The 27,811-nt window shown below is 43.0% G+C and overlaps 1 protein-coding gene and 1 pseudogene across 1 annotated transcript in view; both read left to right on the top strand.

Moving 5' to 3' along the window:
* GPAM (glycerol-3-phosphate acyltransferase, mitochondrial) overlaps nucleotides 1-27,811 on the top strand; it is a 158,687-nt gene that overhangs the window by 116,640 nt on the left and 14,236 nt on the right. The window contains exons 5-11 of the mRNA XM_004579846.3: nucleotides 14,758-14,888; nucleotides 15,958-16,080; nucleotides 19,346-19,419; nucleotides 21,776-21,889; nucleotides 23,489-23,635; nucleotides 24,317-24,413; nucleotides 24,952-25,088. Coding sequence (XP_004579903.2) covers nucleotides 14,758-14,888; nucleotides 15,958-16,080; nucleotides 19,346-19,419; nucleotides 21,776-21,889; nucleotides 23,489-23,635; nucleotides 24,317-24,413; nucleotides 24,952-25,088 — 823 coding nt within the window. The remainder of the gene's footprint in view (nucleotides 1-14,757; nucleotides 14,889-15,957; nucleotides 16,081-19,345; nucleotides 19,420-21,775; nucleotides 21,890-23,488; nucleotides 23,636-24,316; nucleotides 24,414-24,951; nucleotides 25,089-27,811) is intronic.
* LOC118759443 (U2 small nuclear ribonucleoprotein B''-like) lies at nucleotides 6,020-8,153 on the top strand (annotated as a pseudogene).

The raw sequence follows: 27,811 nt of genomic DNA, 5'->3' as shown, positions 1-27,811 counted from the left end.
TCCATCCACTGATTCACTCCCCAAGCAGCTGCAACGGCCAAGGCTGAGCCAATCTGAAGTCAGGAGTCTGGAGCCAGGAGCCAGGAGCTTCTTCAGGTCTCCCATGCAGGTACAGGGTCCCAAGGCTTTGTACCATACTCGACTGCTTTCCCGGACCACAAGCAGGAAACTGGATGGGAAGTAGGGCCACAGGGACATGGACCATTGCCCATATGGAATCCTGGCTCATGCAAGGTGAAAACTTTAGCTACTAGGCTACTGTGCCAGGCCCCGTACATTATTTTTAAGTTTAGCCACATGCAATATGGTAGAGTCCTAGAACATGTATCCCCCTGTCCAACAGAAATTTTGTTGTTTTTTGATCAGCGTCTCCCCCAATTGCTGGTCCATCATCTGTCCCCACAGACGCACCTCTCTACTCTGTGTCTGCATTGGAGAGGCTTACATTTCTGCATTTAGCTTCTTTTATTAAGCAATGTTCTCCAGATTCACTTATGCTTTTGCAAAAGAGAGCGTTTCATCCTTTTCCAAGGCTAAATAGTATTCCATTTGTGCCTATTCACTGCACTGCCTTTTTCTTTATGTAGCCGTCTACTGATGGACTCTACATTGATTCCATATCTTGGCCATGAGGGGTAGGGTTACTGTGAACATGGGGGGTGCCATATCTCTTTGACATACTCTTTTTTTTTAAAAAGATTTATTTATTTTTATTGTAAACTCAGATATACAGAGAGGAGGAGAGAAAGAGGAGGATCTTCATCCGATGATTCAATCCCCAAGTGACAGCAATGGCCGGTGCTGCGCCAGTCCAAAGCCAGGAGCCAGGAATTTTCTCCAGGTCTTGTACGTGGGTTCAGGGTCCAAGGTTTTGGGCTGTCCTTAACTGCTTTCCCAGGCCATAAGCAGGGAGCTGGATGGGAAGAGGAGCTGCCGGGATTAGAACTGGTGCCCATATGAGATTCCGACATGTTCAAGGTGAAGACTTTAGCTTCTAGGCCACCGTGCCTCTCCCGACATACTCTTTAAAAAAAGATTTATTTATTTTTATTGGAAAGGCATATTAAAAGATTTATTTATTTTTATTGGAAAGGCAGATTTACAGAGAAAAGGAGAGACAGAGAGGAAGATAGATCTTCTGGTTCATTCACAGATGGCCACCATGGCTTGAGCTGAGCTGATACCAGGAGCCAACAGCTTTTTCCAGGTCTTCCACATGGTGCAAGCTTTGGGCCATCCTCTACTGCTTTCCCAAGCCACAGTCATGGAGCTGGATGGGAAATGCAACAACCAAGACATGTACCAGTGTCCGAGCCCAAATATGTTTCCTAACATCTTACTTTTATGTTGGATATCACCTTTGTAATAAACTTCAAATATTTTTAAATCCCAGCCAACTGTGTGACACTTACCCAGGGTTTGCTTTATATTAGACAGTTTTGATCATTGGAGATGGTCGTTGAAACCCTTTACTTTGGAAAACTTTTCTTTTGGGAAATCTGTAGATTAAAATCTACAGATAGCTACAAAGTATGTTTACAATACCTGGGAGAATAAGTTTTCCAAAAGAAAATCTTTGAGCTTTTCTATGTCCTTGAAAGTAACGATATTGAGTTTCTTTGTAAGTAGTCTAAAAATGAGCCTTTGTTAAACTTTGATTGATCTTCCTTCCAATCAGACTAAATAAGGAGTTCTAGCTCACTTTGAAATTAGAAAAAGAATGATTTAAATGAAAAGTAGCTCTGCTCCTTCTCTTTTCTGCAAACTCTTCCCTTTTGGACAAAGACAGATTCCTAGGGAGGAGAGATAATAATAGACCCATCTACAGTCTTGGCTAGTTTTCTCAAAGACTGTTCAAGTCCTTCCTTCCTTTGGCACTGGGCATGTGTGTAACTACCTGCCGCTGTGCCTTGCTCTTGATTGTTTTATTCTGTTTCATGGTGAACACCCAACCCTGTTGTACCCTCAAGCTGAACTCTGCTAGAACCCCAAGCCTCTTTTCTCCCCTATAGTTAGTTGCTCTCTCTACACTAGTCCACAAAGTGAAGTGGGCATGGGAGTGATTTGGGAAATCTGCTTCTTTATTAAGCTTGCTTGCATGCCTGTTCCAAGGTCCACGGAACCGTGTGGTGTACCCCTAAATTCTGTGGCACACATGCTTCTGCTTGAATAATTCCAATTGGAGGATGGTCCTTCTGGTCTTGTAGAAAGTTGTAAAAGGTCTTTCCATTTTCCTTTATTAAACAGTTAGTCTTGCCTTGCACTTAGACCCTGAACAAATAGATAGTGAACATTTGTTTTGTGCAAGGTACTGTGACACTGTGGGTGCAGGTAAAAAGACCTGGGAGAAGTCAAGAATGCCATCTGAGAGGGAGAGGCAGATATGAGGCAATTACGTTGAAGTGCTGAGGTTTCATTCTGAAAATTCTTGCAAGGGACAGGCATTTGCTAAGGATCAGTAAAGAGAGATTTGAGCTGTGCATGAAGAGTGAACTAGAGAGAAGAAGTATGCTGGAATTGCATCAGTTTGAGAAAGTGGCATGCACCTGAAGAAGTCCAGGCCTACCTTTCTCCAGGCACAGAGAGAAAATCAGTGAGACTGAAGCAGGAGAAAGGAAAGGTAAGTGGAGGAAGAGGGTGATACAGTTAGCAGGAATGGATGTGCCAGGCTTTATAGGTCATGCTGAGGAATTTTTTTGTTCCAAACCACTATTTTATTCTACACTTTGTAAGAAATTATGGAAGAGTTAAGAATCAGTTGAAGTGGGGTTTAACAGAATGAGGGGAGTATTTGACATAATGTTACACTATTAAATGTTCACTCTAGCTGATATGGGACTGGGATGGTGTTGGAAGGGTAGCAGGAGACAGAAGTAGGATGAAGAGTCCAGAAAGTTGTCAGCATTCTCAGGGCAGATAGTGGTGGTGCGGCTGAGGATTGCACAGGTAGGCAGGAAGCTAAGGAAACAACGGGCTTAGAACTATCTTAGAAGGCAAAATTGCTAGGGGGTAGTGCTGGATCAGAAGTGGAAAGTAATCAAGAATGACCCCTCTGGGCCTGACATATGGCTCAGTTGGCTAAATCCTCACCTTGCAAATACCTTCATCCCAAGTGAGCTGATTTGTGTCCTGGCTGCTCCAGTTCTCATCCAGCTCCGTGCTTACAGCTTGGGAAAGCAGCTGAGGATGGCTCAAAGCCTTGGAACCCTGCACCCACATGGGAGACCTGGGAGAATCTCTAGTTTTGGATTTGCTCAGCTCTGGTCATTACAGCCATTTGTGTAGTGAACCACCAGATGAAAGATTTTTCTGTCTCTCCTTTTCTCTGTAAATTGTATCTGTCTTTCCGATAAAAATAAATAAATCTTAAAAAAAGAATGACCATATGCTCCTGGTCTGCTAAGGTAGGAACATTGAGCAAAAATGAAGGAAGTATTTCAGCCAACAAGCTGATCTAATAAAAGCCATCTATGCAGGTGGAAAGAAATACAGAGAGGGTGAAGTTTTGCAAGTTGAGGCAAGACTTTTCTCCTTTACACCCAAAACTTGCTTTGCTCAATAAGCCATCAGTACCTAATAATCTGGCATCAGGTTATGCAACATTTGGAAAGTTCTAGATGCGTCTGGACATGTACACCTTGGCCTTGCTGGGTGCCCATATCATTCTTACTAACATCTTAGCTCCACAACTTGGACAGTATATTCCAAGAACCAGCTTCTAGGGACATGATCTCTAGCAATATTTAGAAATAAAAGCTTTACTTAAAGACAGGTTATTTTCAGAGACGGAACACCCAGCACAGTAAAGATGGCCTTTCTTGATGTCCTATGGGGTATCAGAACTTCCAACATTGCCTCCTTCTGGATAGGGGTTTTGCCTTAGCTCAGGCCAAACAGAACTCTCATGGATCTTAGTCTGGTAGTTATTAGTACTATTCACAAATGTTTAATTATCTGATTTGGGGACATCTGGTGGGACCACACTTCTTTATCTACTTGCTTCACATGGATTACTTTAGCTATGAAATGTGAATAGAAGTTACACGTGGATTCAGAGTGAGAAGTTCACTACCCTCTTCTTTGCCTAGCCTTGACATGCGTCAAAGGTGTGTGTCAATAAGTTGCTTGGCCTCTCAGTGGCCATTGCATTAGAGCCTGCATACCAAGCTGCCATGGATAAGTAGCCCAGACAAGGCTACAAAGTAGCCCTTGGGGTTCAGAGGAGTCCAAAATATTTTGTAGAAGATTCTTTGTCAGGATTCAGTGCTAGAAGAACAGGATTCCCGTTTTAATTCCCAAATTCTCATTTCTGCAAGAATTATGTTTTTCAAGTGTAAGTTCTTGGTGGCCCAGTCCTGAGATGAGGGTCAACAAAGAACTATGGCCACTTCCATAGGAAATCCTTACACTAGTGGCAGTAATACACATCACTGAAGGCACTGTGTAGTCTAAATAGATGATCCAATTTTACTTAAAATTAATAAGTGGACATGAATAAATTAATTTTAAAGTTCTGTTTATTTGAAAGAGTGATAGAGAAAGGGAGAGGGAGGGAAGGAGGGAGGGAAGGAAGGAGAGACAGAGGGAGAGAGACTTCCATCTGCTTGTTTACTCCCCACATAACCACAGCTACTGGGGTGGGACAGGCTGAAGTCAGATCCAGGAACTCCATCTAGGACTCATGCATAGGTGGCAGGGGCCCAAGGACCTGGCCCATCTTCTGCTGCTCTCACAGGTTCATTAGTAGAGAGCTGGGTCAGAAGTGGGGCAACCTCTGATTTGGGATAGTGGCATCACAGACAGCAGTTTAACTTGCTGTGCCATAATGCTGGCAGTAAGCCCATTTTTTTTTTTTTCAGAATGAGAAAAAAGGGGCTTGGTGAGGTTAAAGAATTTATCCATACAACTAGAGAATGGCAGATGCATGCCTGGGAACAATGTTGGTTACATAGCCTTCACTGAGCTCTGAGACATTTGGCAGAAGGACCTGGGATCAGGCCTCTGATGTCCCAACTAGCAGCTTGACTCATAAGCTTCTCCCTCAGAGCATCAGCACCCTCAGCTACACAGCAGAATGGCCTTGACCTGAAGATGTACTTTTCCCCAATGCTTAAGAGGTGGTACCCTAGTCTTAGCTACCAAGCTCCCACATAGGCTGGCTGAATAAAATATCAATTACATGCTTGGGAATCTAGAATCAGCTAGATCTAAATACATACTGGGGTGCTGCTACTTACCAGAGTCACCTGACATCTGCCTGTGTCTGAGCTTCCCATTTGAAAAAAAGGGTTAACTATATACCCTAGACCAAGGAGATGTTGGAAAGAAGTGACCCCTTGCTTACTTCTTTGCTGCCAGACCCTACTAATGTGCCTGGGAAAGCAGTGGAAGATGTCCCGGATACTTAAGCCCCAGCCACACATTTAGGAGGACTGGATTAAATGTTGGGTTCCTGGTTTTGGCCTGGCCCAGGCCCAAGAGGTTGCAACCTTTTGGCGTTTGAACATGTGAACAAAAGAACAAATAAATAAAGGATATAAAAGTAAATAAAACTTTAAAAAAAAACTTGGCAAAAAAATGTACATGTAAGAGAAAAGGTCACAGATATTTTAGCCAAAGAGCAATGGTTTGGGACCAGAGAAATAGTTGTTAGAGCCCTTTTCTTTGTTGAACAGTTTGCAAGGACCTGCATTTTCTCTATAGGGTGGAAATCCTGATAATTTGCTGCTGTAAAGTCAGCCTTGAATTATGAACTCGTTACACTCACACACGTGATGAGTAATGCAATCAACAGTCCAAAGTGAGGTACAGTTATAGACTTTAGCAGTCATCAACATATTTAATACTCTACTCGTCCTCTGGTATCTCTTATTTGAATCTTAATGTGCTGATTAACTTCCTGGTAAAGCAGTTTCCAGCTCCATGATCACATCAACATTAGAAAATTTTCTTTTTCCTCTGTCCTAAGGTCTTTTCCAAAATGTAGGCTCTGAAGTTACTTCCATCGCCGAGCCTCGGCATGTTGCTGTGAGTGAGGCTATTTATAAACTCTCTCACTTGTTTACTTTTGTATATGTTTGTGTCACTGGTAGTGGTAAGATTTCTGCCCCAGGTCACAAAAGACAAGACGACAGTGATTTCAACAGGGAAAATGTTGACAAAATCTAGAGGTCTATGATTGGCAGTGTTGGCTTTGGATACTTTACACAGAAAACAGGAGGCAGGGACCGAGGGGTTTGTGGCAAGTGGGAAAGCAGAAGTGTTGTCTGTATCCATTCCCTCTTCCAGGATACACATTCCAGAAATTTTAAATTTGCCAGTCTCCCAGGTCACATTGTCCAGAACTAGGTCATGTGATTGTATTGGCTGTGGAACAGTTGCAATATTAGGAAGCATGATTATCATAGTTGACTTAGTTATTTTGATTCAATCTTTGATCAGAGCTGTGTAAGATCAGTCTGCACTGAATAAGAGGGAGGAAATATGTATTATACAGCAGACGCATTGCCAGCTGCAAAATCAATGTAGACAATTCTAGAAGCTACAGACCAATGAACTTGATAAGTTAAGTATTCTAGACTGTAGGCTCCAGGGGAGATTGTGGTACAGCGTTCAGTTTTGTATCTAAAACAGAGTGTCTGGTATGAAGTCGAAGATCTATAAATATTAACTGAATAAATAACCAAAGGAGCCTGGAGAAAAGTAGATAAGAACATCATGGGTGCAGAAAGAACAAGGAATGCCAAACTATTTTCTTTAAAAGTTTTGGATGGAGTAACTGCTGTATGTTTGTATCTGGGGAATATCACAGGCATTTTTATCATTGGATTTTAGCAGGTCAGTGAACAATGTTCCCACAATATTTATGCATAGAACTACTACTATGCCCAGATATATCTATAACAATTTGAACAAATATACCCAGATATGTTTCATTTATTGTATCTGGATCCCTTTGGAAGGAGGCCTATAAAACAAGGACTACTAGGAAGGCAGTGTAAGTTGCTGGCAGGGATATGTGGGTCAGTAGGGAGAAGGCCTAGGTTCAAATTCCTTTCCCTCTATCTAACACCTGTACTTCCTGGGGGCTTGGTGCTAATGTTACCATTCACTTCATTTCCACAAGTATTTTTTTTTCCATCAGCTTCTGTCTTTTAAAAGGCCTTTTTTAAAGTTAAAAAAATAAAACTATTTACCCACACACTCATATTTATGGGTTGTTAAGGTCTTAATTTCTTTGTGTAGTCAGATTGCTATTTGATAACCAGAATTGGAAAATAGTATAGGGTGAGTGACTGGTGATGAAATTTTTCAAAACTTCTCTATCAGAATCTTTGTTTTGCCTTGTTTTGAAATATAAGGGAACTTCAAAAAAAGTTCATGGAAACACTGAATTAAAATATTACTTTGGGGGTTGGCAATGTTTCTGGTTCCTATTGGCGATGGTGTAGGCTGTTTGAATGGTTTTATGTAAACATAGATGTCAGACCAAATCATACTATTTATATTAACCACACGAATGACAAAATAAGAGAAGAAGAATTGGAGATCGCTCCATGCCCTGTTGTCCCAGTTTGGCCATGTGGTAGATCTTGTGGCTTTGAGACCGTGAAGATGAGGTGGGGGCGGGCCTACAAAGGACCTACTTCTAAGGATCTGGGCTCCTGCACAAATGCTTTGAGGCAGTTACAAGGATGTCCAGTTAATGGTAAACAAATGAGAATCCAGTTTGCGAAAAACACTTTCTGCTATCGTATCTAAAATGTGTGGTGCTTTTTCTGACAAAGAAAAGGAAAAAGGCAAGACTGTGGAACAAGCTGCAACAACTGTGAACAGCAGCCTGGCCTGCTGACACCGAATGCAGCTAATAACCAAGGAGACACAGCTAGCCCCAGGTTCCTGTTGCCTTCCAAACTACACCTTATTTCCTAATAGTTTTATTGGGAGAGACTAATGATAATCAGTTACTTTGTTTCAAGGAGCTACATTTGGTACCAGGGAGACAGGACATTGCTTTCATTGAGTTGGAACATGATAGGCATAAAAAAAATGATGGGCATGTGGGAGCTGCCAGGGATGCTTCACAAGGGTTTAAGATCACATGCTCCCAGGCCATGTAGATCACCTATGCCAAGAAGCGACATGTGGGGTAGTCCTCTCTGAAGGGCCTGGTATCATTGACTGTTGTCTGTATTGATATCATTGTCGGTCGGCGGGGGGAGTGGCATTTTTGTGAAGGACTTAAAAACGAATCTAACCTTAGTGAATATGAAATACGAATGTCTTAATTTTGTACAATAAATTTTTATTTGTATTCTGTATAAGATATTTGCTTTTATTAAATAAGTGTTGTACAATTATAGATATGTGAGTTATGAGGAGAAAGAGTTTTGAAAGTTTTTTCATTCAGTACTTTAGGCTGCTGCTTCTTCATCTTCTGTGTATTTTTGATGAAAAGCCCAGTCATTCCTATGTTTGATCTTCTGTCCTGTTATGTATTTTTCCTCCTGATAGTTTTTATGATTACATTTTTATCCCTGGCTTCAGGCAATTTGATTGTGACACTCTTTGGCATAGCTTTTTATCATATTCCTAGTTAGTTTGTTGAGTTCTTCTATTTGCGAATTTATAATTTTCATACACTTTGAAATTCCAGCCATTATTTGTTCAGTTGGTTTTAAGTTCTCCTTGATTATTTCTCATCTCTTATTTCTCCTTCATTTTGGGGACTCTAATTATCTGTTTACTAAGTTCACAGATACACTGTTCATTTTAATTTTCAGGCTTTTTTCATTCAATCTTTAATTTTAGATAGTTTCTATCACAATGTCTAAAAGTTTCTAATTTTTTTGTGTATTGACTGTGCTGTTAAGCTTTTAGTGGACACTGTGTGTGTGTGTACATGTTCACACAAAAAACCTACACAGTGCTCATATAATCCTTGCCCTGGTTTGATTAATTTTTACCTGAAGGTTTTCTGCATCTTTATTTAACATAATCGATCTCTTTAGGTATACTGAATATAGTTATAATTCTGTCCTTAATATCATTTTGTGCTAGTATTATGATCTTTGTCATTTCTAGTACTTGAAAAATTTTTAAGAGACTTAATTATTGAAAGATAGTTACAAAGAGAGACAGAGATTGAGAGATAGGAAAGGAGAGAAAGAGAGAGAGAGAGAGAGAGAGAGAGAGAGAGAGAGAGAGAGCGCTTCCATCTGTTGGTTTATTTCCCTGATTGCTATGACAGCCAGGGCCAGGCCAGGCAGAAGCCAGGCACTTCACCACTGTGTCCTGAATGGCAGGGGCCCAAACAGTTGAGACATCTGCTGCTTCCATGGGCACTGGATCCTAAGTGGAGCAGCCAGGACTTGAGTTGGTGCTCATATGGAATGCTGCTATTGCAAGTGGTAGCCTAGCACATTGTGCTGCAGTGTCAATCCCTTTTAATTGGGCAGAATTACAGAAAAAAAGGAGAAATAGAGAAAGATAGATCTTCCATCTGTTGGTTCACTTGCCAAATGACTGCAACGGCTGGAGATAAGCCAATCCCAAGCCAGGAGACGGGACCAGGAGTTTCTTTCAGGTCTCCCATGTGGGTGCCAGGTCCCAGGGACCTGACCATCATCCTTCACCCTTTTCCCAGGCCATAAACATGGAGCTGAATCAGAAGTGGAGCAGCTGGGACACAAATCTGTGCCCATATGGGCTGCTGGCATTTGAAGTTGGAGGATTGGCCTATTGAGTCAAGATGCCAGCCCCCATCTGATTTTTGTTTTCCTCTCACTAAGAATCATTTTCTTCTGCTGCTTTTCTCATGCCAGGTAATTTTGATTAGGTGGTAGACATTGTGAATTTACCTTATTGAGTGCTGAATATTTTTGATAGAACTACATCTATGCTTTATTGGGAATTTTTTATTCTTGCAAACACTTTTATTCTTTCATAGTTGGCCTTTAAGATTTGTTAAGCAGCAATGGAGTAGCATTTACTCTGAGACTAATTTTGCCCCACTACTCAGGGTGCGACTGTACAGGTCAGGCTGAATGCCTGGATCAGGTCCTATTCCTGGTCCTCTGTAGTGCCTGGACACCTTTCAACTCTGTCTTGTGGGAAAAGGAATAACTCCTTGCTAATGCCAGCTCAAGCCCTTTTTCTATCCTTTCTTTGTATGTGATTTTTCTCTGGCCTTGCTTAGCTTTCTCACATGAATGTGCTAATGATTAGAGTCTAAGATTGCAGCTGGAAGTGTCAGTGTTGTAGTGTGGCATGCTAAGCTATTGCTTGTGGGCATCCCATATTAGAATGCTGGTTCTAGTCCTGCCTGACACCTTCCTGAGTGACGCAGATGGAGTTCCCGATTGTTCATTTCAGTCTGGTGTTAGGGCCCTTTGGGGGTGTGAAGCAGTAGATGAGAGATCTTTTTCTCTCCAACATTCTGCCTTCCAAGTAAATAAATCTTTGAAAAGATTTTCTCTCAAAAATGATTTTCTGCAATTCCCCACAGCTCCTTCTTTCTCTCTGTGGCTTCCTCCTTCCTGCAGCTCTCAGTTCCAGGTTGTCTGGGCTTCCTGTTTTATCTTCTTAACTCAGTGAGTCGGCTTAGCTCTTTGAGAATGTAGCTGGGCAACCCCTTGAGGTGGTAAACTAAGGCACCTATAAGTCTTACCTCAGCTGCTTCCCCTCCTAGGTGGTTACTGTTTTATACCATTGCAGGGCACCCATGTTTCAAAGTCATTATCTTTTATTTGCCTGTTTATTTTTCTTTTTTTCCCCCAGTGGTTTCAGGGAGGAGAGCAAATTTAGTTCTCTTGCTCTGGGTTGTCTTGGCTGGCTAGATTGGATTGTCATAAATTATTGTAATTCTTGTGCTAAGGGTGTCATCTGTTTCCAAAACAAACTCGTTAAGTAACCTGAAACATCTGGCATTGCAATCCACCTCCCCAAAAAGTGCAGCAACCCTTATGCAATGACTTGTTACAGAGCTGCCTACCAGGGACTCTGTGTAAGACGATCCGATTTCCCACTCTGGCTCACATCGCAACACTCCTGTGCCACCTTCTCATTTCGCTTCTTCAGCTGGCTTGAGTGGTGACCTCAAACCCTGAGGCTTTTCTCAGTGTTCTCCCCCTCTTTCCTTTTCAGGGACCAATAATCACGCACCCAATTTCATTATGTTTTGGAATCAGAGCTCATTTTATTCTAGTGCGCATGCAGTCCTCGGGTACTTTGATGTGTGCTTGCTGGAAGGGTGTGTGTAAGATTGGATAGAGCTGGGACCTTGGACCGAAAAAATGTGAATATCCTATTCCTGTTATCTCGGTTCATTTCAGAGGACAATATTTGCATTTTAGCATGGAAGTATACACAGAAGTTGAAAGGTCAAGGAAAGGATTCTTGGCTTTTCTTGTTCCTCCCCCTACAGCAAATATTTATTTAGCATTTAGTTTAACACTGACTGACAGACTCAAAATGTGGCACCATTGTAAATCCATAGTGATTTCACAGGAGAACGTGGTTACTGAGGGCTGGAGCCTCTGGGAAGAGTGGTAGAACCAGTTCAGGAATGCACGATAGAATTGCAGGGAGGATGGCAAGAACAGAAGTAGGAGTGTGGGAGTGTCAGCACCCACGGGCTGTCACGGGACAAGGGGTGCCAGAGAGCGAGAGGGACAAAGGGGTGGAGAGACTTCCTCGGAAGAATGGGAAAATGGTCTTTGGGTGGGGGCTTCCTGCACCTGGCTTGGAAGCGGGGCTTTTGGGGAGCTGTGGGTGGAGAGTGGCTGGCATGGACATGGCACGAATGTTTGTTCTGGATACAGAATTAGGGTTACTGTGTGCAGAAGGGACAGGGCCGGGACACAGGACTTGATTGCCTCTGAACCTGCAGGTCCTTGTTCATGCTGAAGGCTTCTTGCTTGCTTCTCATTTCCTCCTTTTGATGACCCTGGCCTTGTCAATGGCATGACAAATAGTGTGAAAGGACCTTCTCGTGCCTGGTGCCATTTGTGTGAGGGGTTAACGGTGGGCAAAATTGCACTCAGACTCCTTCGAGCCTTTAAAGACATCAGTTTTTTTTTCTTGCTGTAAATTGCAAATTATTGTTGCATTGCATTTATATAGGCTACAAATGTTAAGACTTACAAATACATGGTAGATTAATGAAAGCTCAGTAACACATCCATCTCCCCAAACATTTGGGTGTGTTTGTGTGTGTGATTTTGAAATACACACAACATTATTCTTTATGGTCATCACTGCCCAGTGCGGTGTCTCCCAAAGGGAAAGGGGGACACTGTCTTCCTAAAGGGAGTGTGTCCAACACCTTCTCTTTTCAATCCTATTTTCTTCCTCAACAACAAAGGTACCCAGTCATTTTTGGAGCATAGGAATCCCCGCCTCTCCTCCTAAAGTCACACATCTACATGCAAACCCCACAGCCCACGCATGCGCTCCCATGGGCGGACTGAGGCAGGCACGCCCTCTCTCATGGCCGGGGCAGCGTGGTCCATCTGTGGCCACCCACATCCTTGCACCCATCCCGCTTCCAGGCCCACGCACCACGCGCCGGCCCCGCCTCCCTGCCCAGCCACTCCGCCGCCGGCGTCATCAGGCCGCGACACTGCAGCAGGCACTGGCAGCAGCGTGAAGTGCTGGCAGCGCGGCCACTGAAGCCGGAGCTTCCTGCCCGGGTGGAGACGCAGGGCTGTGGGAGGCTGCGCAGGCGAGTGCCGGGACAGGTGCGTCCTTGCTCTTCTTCCGCCAACCTGGCACGACTCCTGCAAGTGGCCGGGCTCTGCGGGTCCCCCTACCCTGGCCCGAGCCCCGGGGTTCCCCCTGAGAAATGGGCCGGGCTCGTGCTGGCATGGGCACCGGGGAGACCAGGCTGCTGCAGGACTGGTTCCCAGGGGGAGGAGGGGCTCCTTGTGGACCCAGCTGCCCGCCGCTGGGGAGGATGCTGAGGTGGCAGTGGTTCACTCCGCGTGCTCCCCGCGCCCCATGCTGCACTGGGCGCTTGGTGCGCCTTGCTGGGTCCTCCTGGCCAGCTGGGGAGCTGGGATCCACCTGTGCCTGTTTGCCAGATGGGGAGACCGAGGCATGGGAGTTTGAGCAGCTGGCGCAGGCTCACATTCCCACGGGTGGCCAGCAGTGCGGGATTTAGATCTGGGGCCCGTCCCCTGCCCGCCTCTCTGTGCTTCTCACGGGCCCTAGCTGAGCCTGCAGGATGTTTTTTTTTTTTCTTTTCTGCTCCTTTTTTTTCCCCCTCTGTTGACCTTGGGTAAACCCTGTGGGGAGGGGTGAGGAGGAGCGTGGGCTTCCTATTGGCACACACTCTGCTCCTCTCATCTCTTGGGTCCCTTGTCTTCTCAGGCGGCAGCGGCTCCCCCTGTTGAATGGACACTTGGCACCCGAAACCCGCAGGCCAGCGCTGAATTTTTGCTGTCTGATACAGAGGACTTTCTGCCCTGCCAGGTGCACCGCTTTGCTCCTCTCTGTGCCCGAGTTAGATTGTTACTAATTCTGCTGCATAGTTAAGGACAGAATACAATGCCAGCAGCGGTTGCGGCAAACCCGTATGGGGAATGAGCAGAAATCACAATATCCCCTCAAGGGAATATGTTTAACTTGTACCTGACTGTCCAGATGGGAAAGGCCAAATCACAGCCAAAAGCTAAAGTAATCCGAGGATAGAGATTACGCTAAGAAGCTTTTGTATTTTAGGGTAGCAGGCGGCTATATTTGGAGTTCATTCTTACCTAAGATTTTCTCTTGAGTGTAAAAAGGCTTACAGATAAGAAAGGAAATGGATAAATCAGTTATTCCAAAATAATTTTTTTTTGCGCTGTATAGTTGTGTTAAGTGTGAAAACATCGTTTCTTTTAAGGTATACATGCAAACAAATTCAAGAGCTTCATTCAGTTTCAATGGAAAACTTAATTGCCATTTTGGTTTTCACACTGCAAAATATATTTGAAGCAGAATTTCCTATAGGTTAAAACATGTCAGTTGTGGGCATCTACATAACAGGTGTTTATTTATTTATTTTTTTAAAGATTTATTTATTTTATTACAAAGTCAGATATACAGAGAGGAGGAGGATTCACTCCCCAAGCGAGCCGCAACGGCTGGTGCGCGCCGATCCGAAGCCTGGAACCAGGAACCTCTTCCGGGTCTCCCACGCGGGTGCAGGGTCCCAAAGCTTTGGGCCTTCCTCGACTGCCTTCCCAGGCCACAAGCAGGGAGCTGGATGGGAAGTCGAGCCGTCGGGATTAGAACCGGCGCCCATATGGGATCCCGGGGCGTTCAAGGCGAGAACTTTAGCCGCTAGGCCACGCCGCCGGGCCCAACCAGGTGTTTAAATAAACACATGTATTCATCCTGCTTCAGATTGTTTGATTATTAAAAGAATGATATGATCCCCTTTTGTCTAAAATACATTTGCAGATAACTTTACATTGCTAATTTTTCCAGAGGCCTACAGTGTATCCACATATGTTTATATATTCAGGAACGTTTTGGATGCAAATATTGCAAATGTTGACTTTTTTTTTTTAAATAAGGACAGTTTGAGTTCATATAAATGGGTCAAGGTCAATTTCTGCATCGTGACTCAATGTGGTAGTGGTATTCCATTATCATTTGCTATCCTGTCATAGTGCAAAATAATGTAGGGGTTAACTTTTTGAGTTCTCACACTTGCTGTCTGGGTTTTCCATGAGCTTCAACGGTGTGTATATATGTATGTTCTTTTTGTAGCGCATGATTTGGGAGTTAAACTTTGTGACATGGATGAATCAGCACTGAGCCTGGGCACAATAGATGTTTCTTATCTTCCGAATTCCTCGGACTATAGTCTTGGTCGATGCAAGCATGCGAATGAGGAATGGGTAAGTGTCCTGCAAGCATTGAAGAATTCAGCCTAGAATGTTCATTTTGGTGTATTAGAGGTAGAAAGATTGGCAGCAGTGTGTATCCAAGGGAGGTTAATAGCTACAGAAACTGTCTCCTAATTTTAGGTGTGTTTATCAGGTCTAATAAATGTCAGGGTTTTGGGTATTAATTGGGAAGAAAACAGCCATTTATGTTAAAAGACAAAAGCTCTTGCGTGGGAGAAAGAAACCCTGATTTGTATTCAGTGGGGTGATGATAAAGAAATTTTTTTTCTTTCTCTTGTTATGTATTTGCCATAGTTATGCTTAATCAGCAGGAGTTTTATATTGGAGGTAAACCTCAAATAAGAAATTGTGGCTGCAATACAGAGGGCATAGATAGTATTATTTTTCATATTTCATCATAACCTGGTATGTTTTCAATATTGTCTCAATGTTGCTTTAATTTTTTCCCCTTATTTTGAGAATGTTATTTCTGCGAGATTTGAGTAAGTAATTACATAAAATCAGGAGAAAATTTTTCAGACCAGAAAATCTGGATCTGACTCTAAATTCCAGCTTTTAAAATCTCTTGATAAGATCTAGGAGTGTTACGTGAGTTTACCTTGTTTATATATAAAGTTAAATATTTTTAGCTGTGTTATTATAACTTCTTACTACGTAAGACCCCTGTAGTTCTGTTGTGGGAGCGGCTTACAAGGAGGGAAGCTTAACTGTTGCAGCGTTGGGATCCAGGAGTCTGAAGTTATTCTTATTGCTCTGTCAGCAGCCCATGTGACCTCCACGACTTAGACCTCCACGGCTTTGAATGCTGCCTGGCACGTGATGTGGTTGTGGCTACTGGTTACTATTCTTAGGCCCTGAATTTTCCTTTCTGTCCCACGCTTAGGTCTGAGTATTGGTTATGGGTGGGGGCAGCCCTTCAATAAAAGCCATCCTGTGAAACACGTGGTTAGACAAGGTGCCCAGGTTTGTATTGTACAGAAATGTCTTCCTTTTAGAGATTAGGTGGCCAAGTATCATTTTCTTGCCACTTACGCAGTCTTTCTTCCTTAATGTTTATTAGGGTGAGTGTGGTTTCAGATCCACCTTCTTCAGGTCTGCGACCCTAAAATGGAAAGAAAGCCTGATGAGTCGGAAGAGGCCGTTTGTCGGAAGGTGTTGCTATGCCTGCACTCCCCAGAGCTGGGTAAGAACAGTGCTGTGTGCACACCTGCTAACACACAGTGAAAGATGTGGCTCAGGCTCTTCACCTGGAATACATGACTTTCTCAGACCCTTATTTGGAAGCCAAATATTCCTTGTAAAATGTTGACTCAGTTTTTCTTTCCATTGATATATTGAGTAAGTATTAATCCCGTAACCAATGCTTGTTAATATTCTGATTATTTTGTAGTTTTAGTATGATTTTTGGAGGGTGAATAGGTCTAATTTTCAGTTAACTCTTCTAAAGAGTAGTGGGAAGCTTCATGTAACTTCTAGATGTTCTAGATTCTCTTTTTTTTTTCTTATTTTGTTTTATGACACAATTTAATAGGCACTGGGGTTTTCCTTCCTTCCTCAAGTTTTCTCCCCTCCCCACTGGTTTCCCCTCCAGTTTTTTTTTTAAAGATTTATTCATTTTTATTGGAAAGCCGGATATACAGAGAGGAGGAGAGACAGAGAGGAAGATCTTCCGTCCGATGATTCACTCCCCAACTGAGCCGCAGCGGGCCGGTGCACGCTGATCTGAAGCCGGGAACCAGGAACTTCTTCCAGGTCTCCCACGCAGGTGCAGGGTCCCAAAGCTTTGGGCCTTCCTCGACTGCTTTCCCAGGCCACAAGCAGGGAGCTGGATGGGAAGTGGAGCCGTCGGGATTAGAACCGGCACCCATATGGGATCCCGGGGCATTCAAGGAGAGGACTTTAGCCACTAGGCCACACCGCAGGGCCCTTTCCCCTCCAGTTTTACAATGGATACCTTTCATGAGCATTCGAAAGTCCATCATGCTGCCACTGAGGTGTCTCCCAACAGTGTAGACAGGGACAATGTTGGTAGATTTTAAAAAAATTTAAATTTGTAAACCCTTGTATGTTTCAAACATTTATTTTACTTGAAAGAATTACAGAGGGATAGGTGGCAACTTGCGTCTGCTAGTTCACTCCCCAGATGGCCACAGCAGCTAAAGCTGAGACAGGCCAAAGGCAGGAGCCAATGGCTGTTTCTGGGGCTCCCATGTGGGTGCAGGGGCCTAAGGACTTAAGTCATCCTCTGCTGCTTTCCCAGGACATTAGCAAGGAGCTGGATTGGAAACAGAGCAGCTGGGACATGAGCTGGCGTCTGTACGCAGTGCTGGTGCCACAAGTGGGGATTTAGCCCACACCACCATACCAGCCCCAGCAAACCCTCAGGTTAAAAAAAGAGAGCGGAGGGGGTCTAGGAGAGAGGGAAGGGGGGGGGAAGGAAAGGGAGAGAGGGATTGAGCAGACATTGATTATCTGTCTCATGCTTCACTACCCAGACGCACACAGCAGCAGGGCTGGCCAAACTGTGACAGAGAGCTTTGAAGTCTGTCTGGGTCTGCCATGTGTGTGATAGTGACCCAAGCAGTTAACTCACCCTCCACTGCCTTCTGGGCTGCATTACCCACCCTCCATTGCCTTCCGGGTTACATTAGCAGGGATGCCGAATTGCTTGTGGAGGTGCTGGGACTGCAACCTACATTCTGATATGGGATGAAGCATCCCAGACAGCAGCTGAGCCTGCCGGCCATCATGCCCACCCCAGATGCTGGACTTCAGCACTGAATGTTAGAATCCTACCAAGAGGAGGGGAAGACACTGGAACCCAAGGAGAAGTAAAGCTGTAGCTCTGCTTTTGTGAAAACCCTGATGTCTGAATGCCTGTTGCTGTGATCATGAAGAAAGCACTGAAGTGTGAGGAGGAAAGTTGAAGAAGGATCATGTGTGTATTTTGGTGTAAAATGCAAGCCAGTGTCTCCCACATTCCAGCAGAGTGGTTGGGAAGACTTTACTGGCTGACAGGTGCTTCTTCGGGCAGCTGGCAGGGCCATGTTAGCATGGGAACGTAGGATTGATTGTGTGTCCTGAGGTTGCCGAGGTTTTTATAATGTGTTTCTTGATGTTACGCTTTGTGGATGGTACAGTTGTAGGGATGCGGAAGATCTGCCAACATAGTACCTGCCAAATACAGAGGTTGCTCCTAGGCTGTGTGAATTGCTAACTGCTGTGGGAGTTTTCCATTTGAACTGGCTTGACAGGAAGCAAAATTCTGAGCGTGATATAAAGTGATTTCCTAATACAAGAGAGATTTGTGTGGAGCCCAAGCTGTTTACATGAACTGTTGAGGTCAGCTCAAAGGTGCTCCATTGCAAATATTGCTGTTGTTAAACCACAAGTGCCTTGCAAGACTTGTGGTGAATGGAAAGATCATGGAAATTTCTAGTCTTGGAGTGGACCAGCTCAGATTTATAGGACAGTGGAAATAAAGATTTAACCATGTGGCTTTTTCTTTTAGATCTGGCACCTCATCTATTCAAAACAATGCCTTAACTACAATATTAGAGCAAAAACAATATCTGAACTGTAATTTTACAGTGAATTCTTTACATTGGAAGGAAATATAGGAACTTACTGGTAGTGGTTGGAGTGTGGATAGATACTGTCATGTCATGATGTTTGGCCTAAATGTAGAACCAGTTGGAGCTGAGCTTGATTTCAGTTTTTTCCCATGGCATGTTCTTTTTAAAAAACAAATTGTTTGAAAGTGTGTTGGTGGTGATTTTCTGATATTTGGCTGTGCTTTCTCTGAAATACTATTTTCCTTTTCTTGAAAGAGGTTTCACTTAGTTATATCTTACATGTTTTTGAGGGTGTGTAATGCTTTTCAACCCTTTATTTGTGGAACATTTTCATTTTGCCCACTTGGGTAAAGCCATAGGTTTGGGCTTTCCAGCAGAAGTCTCTGGATTGTCTTTTAGATTACCTGCGAGGAGGTTGGCCTGAGGATGTGTGTTTTCTCCCTGAGTGGATAGTCGCTTCTGAGTTCTTACATGTGAGGGTTGTTCGAAGATTTAGTAATCTAACAGTAATGGTATGGGATGTAGCATGATGTTTTTACATTTTGGAAACTCTGAGATTTCTGATATTTGTATCAAGGATTTATGCTACCTGTGCATTTAATCAATTGGAGATCGAGTTGTGGGGCCTGACTAGGCAAAATAGTATTTCCTTCGATGAGGCAAGATAGTATTTGCTTCAGTTTTAAGGACTAATTTTGAGTTTGTAACCTGCTTTAAGGGCTGGAAAGTTCTATTTTATCTTCATCTCTTTAGTTTTGAAACAATATCATACTTCATGTTTGAACTTTCAGAATAGTTAAGAATGACTAATCTGAGTGCTTCACCACCAATCCGCTTGTGTATTTATGCTTCCATTTATTTTGTTTTGCACAGGAGAAATTTTTCAACCCCAGTATCCCATCTTTGGGTTTGCGGAATGTTATTTATATCAATGAAACTCACACAAGGTAAGAAAATATTTTTTACACTTCTAATAAATATCAAAAGAAAAAGTCATGATAATCAGTATACTTTAAAATGGACATCTTTTTGGTTTTTGGGAGTTAGGAGGATATGAGCTTCTGACACAAGAGGTTTTATCTAAACCTAAGAAACAGTGCAGCTACACAGCGGCATCTTACTGCCACCACTGTTAGATATTATGTGGAACACTTTGTTCATGTAACAGTTTTGCATATGAAGGGAGCTGAAAGTATGACTTAACTGTTTGCTGTGCAGTCTGAATGTGTGCCTAAAATGTGCCTGGTCTGTAGGGTTTTAGAAGATATTTTCCTGTATTAAGGAGATGCTGGTTGAACGTATTATTCATTGAAGACTTTCTCATACTTACTACTTCTCAATTCCAGGCATTGGGAGCTGGGCACGTAACCATTGGGGTGAGAGAAAAGGGCCTTTGTTGAATGGGCATCCAGGCTGGTAGATAAGGAAGGAGGGCTGGCAGGGGGTGTTAGTGTCTTTGATCAAGAGAAAACAGTGGCCACATAAGCTACAGGCTCACAGTTCTAAGAGTACATGTTCAGGTGATGAGATATTCTAGAAATTTTATGAAAAAAATGACCCAAGAAGTCAGTATTTAAATGTGAAGGCTTTCTGATGTCACTGCTCATAAGGATAATGAGATCACACACAAAAGCATATTCTACATGAATGAAGCTTTGCTGTTTCTTAAGTAGAAATACGGTCAAAGTCAAGACATATTTTTTATTTCACTCCCAGGCTGTTCTTTTCTCTATTTCTTTTATATCTAAAACACAGGTAGGAAGCTGTGATCCATTGAGGTTTTCTTTTCTTTCTTTCTTTTTTTTAAAATGCATGGCTGATATTAAAATCCTATGAATAGAGTCTTTTATTCTTGATGTAACCAGATATTTTATGAGTAAAGCTGAAAGTTTCTCTTGTTGTCCTGACACTTAGGATGTGTGGTCAATTGCAGAGGGATTTCAAAAGGAGCACAGACTTTGTCCATTCTGGTATTCGTTCTGAAAATATTCCCTGAAGAAAGAGTTTAGGAGGAACACTTAATAGAGTAGGCCAAACTTTCAAAAGATAGAGGTGAAGGAGGAAGAAAAAGAGTGGCAGGGAGGAGAGCTGGAGGAGCGGATGGTTCAGGCACCGAGTTATTCTGTGTCCTCAGTGGCGGCCTTCTGGATCCCTTCACAGTGAGCCACTTGCGTTTAAGATCTTTTAAACTCTGTCACAATGAAGCATTGTATAATTGTTAGCAGTGATTTTAAGTGACCACATGAGGATGGTTTGTAGCATCCTGGTTATAACATCGTCTTCATGTCCCCTCCAAGTACACACCACTTGGTCACTGTCACTGTTGTGGACATGCCCTCTCTAGTGTGATACATTTGAGTTTACAGAAAAAGAAAACCAATCAACACAAGCAGCAGGCTTCGTGATCCCAGAATCCAGGCATTCAGGCCATGGGCCAGTTATGCATAATACCTTCATTAATTCTACTGGAAAGTTAGGGACTGTCTTTAGAAGAAGTACCATAAGAACATAAGAGTTAGGTCTTCATAGTAAGCATACTTCCAAATTTATCTTTTTATAGCCCCTAGCTATAATTAAAAGCTCCATAGGTTCTCTGTACACCTTTGGTGCTCCATGGATGTAACCAACAGCACATCAAAAAACTAGGGGACAAACAGTTGCATCTGAACTAAAGAAGTATAATTTTAAATGTGATTATTTCCTAAAAAATATAGTGTTACTATTTTTATAGTTTTACCTTGTACAAGGGAGTAAGTTATATATAATCTAGAGAGAATGTAAACTATATGAGAGGGCGTTCAAGAAATTGGACACTGCTACTGTACCATTATATTTAAGGGACTTCACCATCCTCACATGTTGTTGCCTGCGAGCGTTCTAGAAGCAGTGAATCCCTTCAGACGCTGAGGGATGGCTCTGGGTGTGTCCTTGCTTGTGTGAATGCATATCTTTGAGATGAATGTATTATATGTATATTGCATACAGCATTCAGTATATTTACCCTCTTCATGGTGTGAACAAAGTCAGATATTTCCATCCTTTTGGGATTGCAGAAAGGTTATCATTCAGAAAAATAGCATTGTTCAAACATTAGTAAACCAATTCAAAGTTTGTTTCAGCTTAGAATATGAGAAAGAAACCCTGAATAAAATGAGCTACATAGTATCCTGTACAATCAAGGAGACTGCTGTAGGAGTGGATGTTATCAGGCTTGGTTTTCACAGGAGACAAACTGCTGCGGCATGAGCTTAGCAGCTGCCTTCATACCTTCCTCTTCTCTGCTAACTCATCTTCCTGTTGCAGGCACCGAGGATGGCTTGCAAGACAGCTTTCCTATGTTCTTTTTGTTCAAGAACGAGATGTGCATAAGGGCATGTTTGCCACCAACGTGACTGAAAATGTGCTGAATAGCACCAGGTAAGGGCCATGAGACTGTTGTCAAAGTGGGGAGAGATGAGGATGGGTGGTGGGAGTGGGCCAGCCACTCACCTTAATCTTCAGTGTCTCTGGAGCCCTGTCCCAAGAAGAGCTTGCGTTTCCCAGCATGAGATCTTAAGCTGTAGAGATGACTGCAGAAGGGAAGAACAGAAGGTTGTGGTGAACGGTGCCATGTAGGAATCACAGTCATGTTTTATGGATCAGTAGTTGAAGGAGTTTCTAATGCTGCATGAAAGGAGAATTCAGAGATGTGTGTTTGCAGAGTTTTCTGTCACATTTTCTATGATACTGACATTGCAGATATTGCACTTGATTTTATTGGAAGGACTTCATATTTATCAAATAATTATTGAGTACCTAGGTACACATTCTGTGCTAGAAAGTCATCATAAGCAAAATGCACTGCTTCCAGGGAGTTCTTTCTACCATTCCATTTGAGCTAAAATCAGCTGCTCTCATTTGCGAGCAAGCTTCTCTGAGAGCAAGGTCAGAATCTTACTAAGATCTTAGTGATGACTTTCCAGCCCAAGAACATGGCCCATGTTAGAGATTTGCCTGAATCTGGGGAGTGGGAGATCAGGATAGATTGAGGAGCTGCTTTGAAAACAGAATAGTCATTGGTAGGTGTGTAGTTGGCATGGCTTGAGCAGTGGGCACATAGTAGGTGCTCAAGTAATGTTATTAAAAGAACAAGTGAGAAGTTGGAAGATAGAAGTGTAACAGTGATGTTAATGACTTGTGGAAACACTCTTGGCTGGAATGTGTCTAGTGTTTTTCAGGGAAGGCGTGGAGCATATGACTAAGTTGTGGGATGACTCTTCATGTTAATGAGTTAAGGTACTCTGTAGAGTCCCGTCTGTATTCTTTAGTTCAAAATTTCGTAGCCACCATGGGAGAAAACATGAAACTCTCCTGGGTTATTATATATTCTGTTTTCAAGTCAAACCTTCAAGTATGTTTCATTCCGCCGGCTTTGATTGCTAATGCAATGTTAGAAGTGGTTTAACTCCAGGGTTTCTCTCCTAACTTAATGGAAGCTTAACAAAACTGGAATAAAAATTTTCCTTTCTTCACTACTCATTGTTTTGTGTTATTTTGATCTTGAACCATGTTTTTTTTAATTACTGGGGAAAAATAAAAACATGGTAAATATTTTTGTCCCTCTTTGATCTTCACAAGAGAAATTCAGATATAAATCCATAATTTTTAGAAAGAGAAACATATGTTACAGTGGGTGTCTGCATATCTCTGAGTAGGCTGACTAAAGAAGTAACCTTTTAACCTTTGTGTCTCCCGTCACAGCCGGAAATTTCAGATTTCTCTAGCTATCACCCAGTGAACTGTGCTGAAATTCTTAAGCCTCTCTTGCAGATTCCTTAAGGTTCTTTTGATTTACTAGGAAGGCTCCCAAGTCAGGTTAGCAGACAAGCTTCCAACTTGAATGTATTCTCTTGTGTCACTGCATATTAAAGAGAACATATGTTTGTTTTGCGATTTATAACTGCAGTTTAGAAAATGCTGATTACCGACAGGGTGCAGTGTAAAACCTGTTACTTTCTCTTCTGATGTTCAAATCAGAGTACAAGAGGCAATTGCAGAAGTAGCCGCCGAGTTAAACCCTGATGGGTCTGACCAGCAACAATCAAAAGCCATCAATAAGGTGAAAAAGAAAGCCAGAAAGATTCTCCAGGAAATGGTTGCCACAGTCTCACCGGGGCTGATCAGGTAGGTCCTAAAGTGAAGCCAGGACCTCAGGCAGGAACCGTCCTGCCATGAGCAAGTAGTGTTGAGTCATCCGAGCGCTCTTTCCTCACACAGTACTCTGCTCGAACATGTACCAGTTTCTGGCGTTCCCTCTGTTCTCCTTTCTCTGCTTAGTCAGCATCCCTGTGCAGGAACCCTGGGGGGCGCTATAACCTGCTTCAGTCTGTTAGTTGCTAGCAACCATGGGATCCCTGCTGACATCCGACTGCTTAGACTGACTGTGAGTCAGGCTTCACATGTCTGTCTTAAAAGGACCAGCTGTGTGCGTTAGAGGAGCCATTCTGCTCACTAAATGTTTGGCATTCACTTCTGATATGTGAAGTTACGAAATACAAAGTAGGAAGGTAAGCGAAGAGTTCATCGTTAGTGCACAGCTCAGTATGTGGCATATCTGAATAACTATATCAGGTCAGTTCTCTGGTTCTGCAGTTCAGATGCGCACACCCACACACACAAGTCATTTACATGCACATGTGTGCAAAAACAGACGTGAAGTCATCTACAAGTGTTTGGGTTTAGGTTCAGAAACTTTAGATGAAAGTTAACTATGTATATATATATAATGTATATGTGTGTGTATATAATATATGTATGTATATATATGAGCATTGTATTTTAGCTGCTCTCTTGTCTTTCTTTCAGACTGACTGGGTGGGTGCTGCTCAAACTGTTCAACAGCTTTTTTTGGAACATTCAGATTCACAAGGGCCAGCTTGAGATGGTTAAAGCTGCAACCGAGGCAAGAATTTCTGGGACTCCACCTTTCTGTTCCCCCACGTTTGCAGAGCAGCCGTGAGAGTTCTTTTGCAGATGGTCCTTTTGTGATCTGTGTCTGGGGAGGAGGAGAGGCTTAAAGGAGGGGCTCCGTAGAGGCAGGATTTCTTGTGCACCTTACCTTGTAACAACCCTGAAAATCCAGGCAGTCCCTGTTTATTGGTAATGAGCTAGAGGCACAGACAGGTGAATACTCCCAATCAGAAATAGTGCATTGCGCAGGTTTCCATGGCAGACCAAGCCTGAGCATGTGAGCAGGGCTGCCTCTCAGAAGAGACACAGGATGAACTTGAACACTTGATCACTCCCCCTTCCATCCCCAGCTCACATCTGGTCTGTAGTTAGAGAAGTGTGAAACTTCACTGAGTTCATAGTATTAACTGTTTGTTAGAGGGCGAGTCAATGACCAGCCAGTATTGAAGTGATTCTCACTAAACAGGCAGTTGTAAAGTGTGATTGAACTTTAAACTTGGATTTTAAGTTTGGTGTCTTCTCTTCACTAGACGAATTTGCCGCTTATATTTCTGCCGGTTCATAGATCCCATATTGACTATTTGCTGCTCACTTTCATTCTCTTCTGCCATAACATCAAAGCACCTTACATCGCCTCAGGCAATAATCTCAACATTCCAATCTTCAGGTAAGATCAGTTTGTTTAGAAATTTAAACTATGAAAAGATTGTGGTTTGAATTTTTTATGTTTAATATATACCCTTTGTTCTGGGCTGTGATGCTAACTTATTTTCTTTTGCTGTAAAAGCAGTGCATGTTTATGATGTACAATTTGGAGAGCTCACCCGCCCCCCCCCCAAAAATCATATTAAGGCTAGCATGGTTATCCATATATTTTATATGGAATTTGTGGTGTGTAGATTTTAAGGGCCTGGTAAGTATTTATCAAATGAATAGAAGACAGTTGGCAAGCTGTTATAGCAAATCAGCGAGCCTAGCGGCAGGGAAGCGTGTTGAGGGCAGGGTCGTGGCAGAAGCGGCAGAAAGGAGAATGAGAATCTGCATTGCACCTGTTGCTTTGACTTCCTCTTACAGTAGAGAAGGATGCCCGTGGCAAGGGCAGTGCAACAAAAAGTGTTTCTTTAGCAGTTTTCAGAGAATGTACTCCATTTAGAGGAAATAACAAATAAAATGGCAGAGATTCAAGAGTACTGCAGGGTCAGGATGTAATACACAGTTAGGCAAGGTGAGGAGAGGGGGTGCCGCAGAAGGATCGGAGGTCGGAGGCAGGGTGTGTTGACCTTGGTGGTGAGGACCAGAGAGCAGCAGTTGCTAAGCCAAGAGTTTAGAGACCATCCTTTACTCAAGAAAGAACAAGTTCGGATTTCCATTTTGAAAGATCAAATCAAATAAGAAGGCCTTAGATCAATTCTGGTCCTTTCACCAAAGTTCAGCAAGTGATAATGAAGTATTTTTTCCTTTTTTGAAAAAAAGCTGTATAAAGCTAGTAAATTTTATGTATTAAAAAATCTATCTATCTATCTATCTATCTATATATAGATATTTTTTAAAGATTTATTTATTTTTATTACAAAGTCAGATATACAGAGAGGAGGAGAGACAGACAGAAAGATCTTCCTTCTGGTGATTCACTCCCCAAGTGACCACAACGGCCGGTGCTGTGCCGATCCAAAGTCGGGAACCAGGAACCTCTTCCGGGTCTCACACGCGGGTGCAGGGTCCCAAGGCATTGGGCCATCCTCGACTGCTTTCCCAGGCCACAAGCAGGGAGCTGGATGGGAAGTGGAGCTGCCGGGATCAGAACCAGCGCCCATATGGGATCCTGGCGCATTCAAGGCGAGGACTTTAGCCACTAGGCCATGGCGCCGGGCCGTATAGATAGATATTTTAAAGATTTATTTATTTTTAATTGGGAAGTCAGATTTAAAGAGAGAAGAAGGAGAGAGAGAAAGATCTTCCATCCACTGGTTCACTCCCCAAATGGCCACAATGGCTGGAAATGAGCCGATCTGAAGCCAGGAGCCTGGAGCTTCTTCCACGTGGGTGCAGGGTCCCAAGGCTTTGGGCCATCCTGGACTGCTTTCCCAGGCCACAAGCAGGGAGCTGGAAGGGAAGTGGAGCAGCTGGGATACGAACTGGTGCCCTTATGGGATCCTGATGTATGCAAGACTAAGCCACTAGGCTACAATGCTGGATCCTCAAATACATAGTTTTGAGAATACTTCCCATCCTACCCTCCATTTTCTTTTCTTTTTCTTATTTTTCTTTTAGTTTTTGTAATGACATACTTTACCTTATAATCACAAGCTTGGTCCTCCACTAAATAAAGAATTTAACAAGTAAGTAAGTAGAAAAACCATTGTTGCTTAGGAGTATGGTAAAATGTTTCCTTATAAAGGAGGGAATAGGTTTGAAAAGTACTTTGAAATATTTGATAAGTTGAATTTATAGCATGCACTGCTGTTCTTGAAAGGCATAGCAAAGGGGAGAGGTGTGGGGAAGACTCTGGATGCTCTCCTGGGTAAACAAATAGTGGGTCTCAGCACCAACAAGCAGGGCGTGGGGTGAGTTGGTTTTGGAAACTGGTTTCACAGTTAAAAGCAAAATCATCTTTCAGGTGAAATCTGCAAGTAGAGCTTGAGAAAGAGGGCCGTGTGTTCAACGAGGGTTTTTCTTTGTAAAGTCTGATCCTCAGCCTTACAATCCGGGAGCTCTTTCATGCCCTAACTCAGGGTTCTGTCAGCATTCAGAGTCATGTGACCAGCCAGCATCAGATAAACCGTTACTGGCAGCAGTGATACTACCCAACTGTAGATAAGAGGGGGCATTCTCCAGTGACCTTGCCCTCAGGTGGCTTATAGTCTAATGGAGTCTCTAGACAAATAAATGATGATACCACCAAGTGATAGGAACGAACAGGGTTAAAATGCTTTTCTAGACATTAGAGTTATCTGTTTATTTTCCAAGTTAACTCTTCCCAAGGAACCTCTTTGTCAGGGAGTCTGGGAGGCTGAATTAGCAAGCCGCTAGGAAGTCGCTGGCAGAAGAGCCCCGCCTTCCCAAGGACCTGAGCAAAGCTGGCCTCTCTTGTAGCCGCGATCACGCATTACTCTTTCTCTGCAGATCTGGTTCTCAGCTATCAGAAACACTGATGTTCTCTCATGGTCTCAGTCTTCCGTGTGTGAACTCAGTGTCCGTCATTGCTTAGTTCTTCCTCTCTTCAGACCCAGGACACTGTGGATAGACACACTGTGGATAACCGGGTCTGTTTGTGAGCTTTCTTTCTGATCTTCGCATTCTCCACTTTTCAAAATGTGTAATTTTTTCTGGTTGGCTATCTCAGTCACTGTGAGTTTTTCTGCAGTGTTTTACTGTCAGAGTACTGTTACT

This window comes from Ochotona princeps, chromosome 13 (genome assembly GCF_030435755.1).
Source record: "Ochotona princeps isolate mOchPri1 chromosome 13, mOchPri1.hap1, whole genome shotgun sequence".
NCBI lineage: Eukaryota > Metazoa > Chordata > Mammalia > Lagomorpha > Ochotonidae > Ochotona > Ochotona princeps.
Note: the sequence above shows the minus strand (reverse complement) of the source record. Positions and strands in the feature narration are given on the sequence as shown.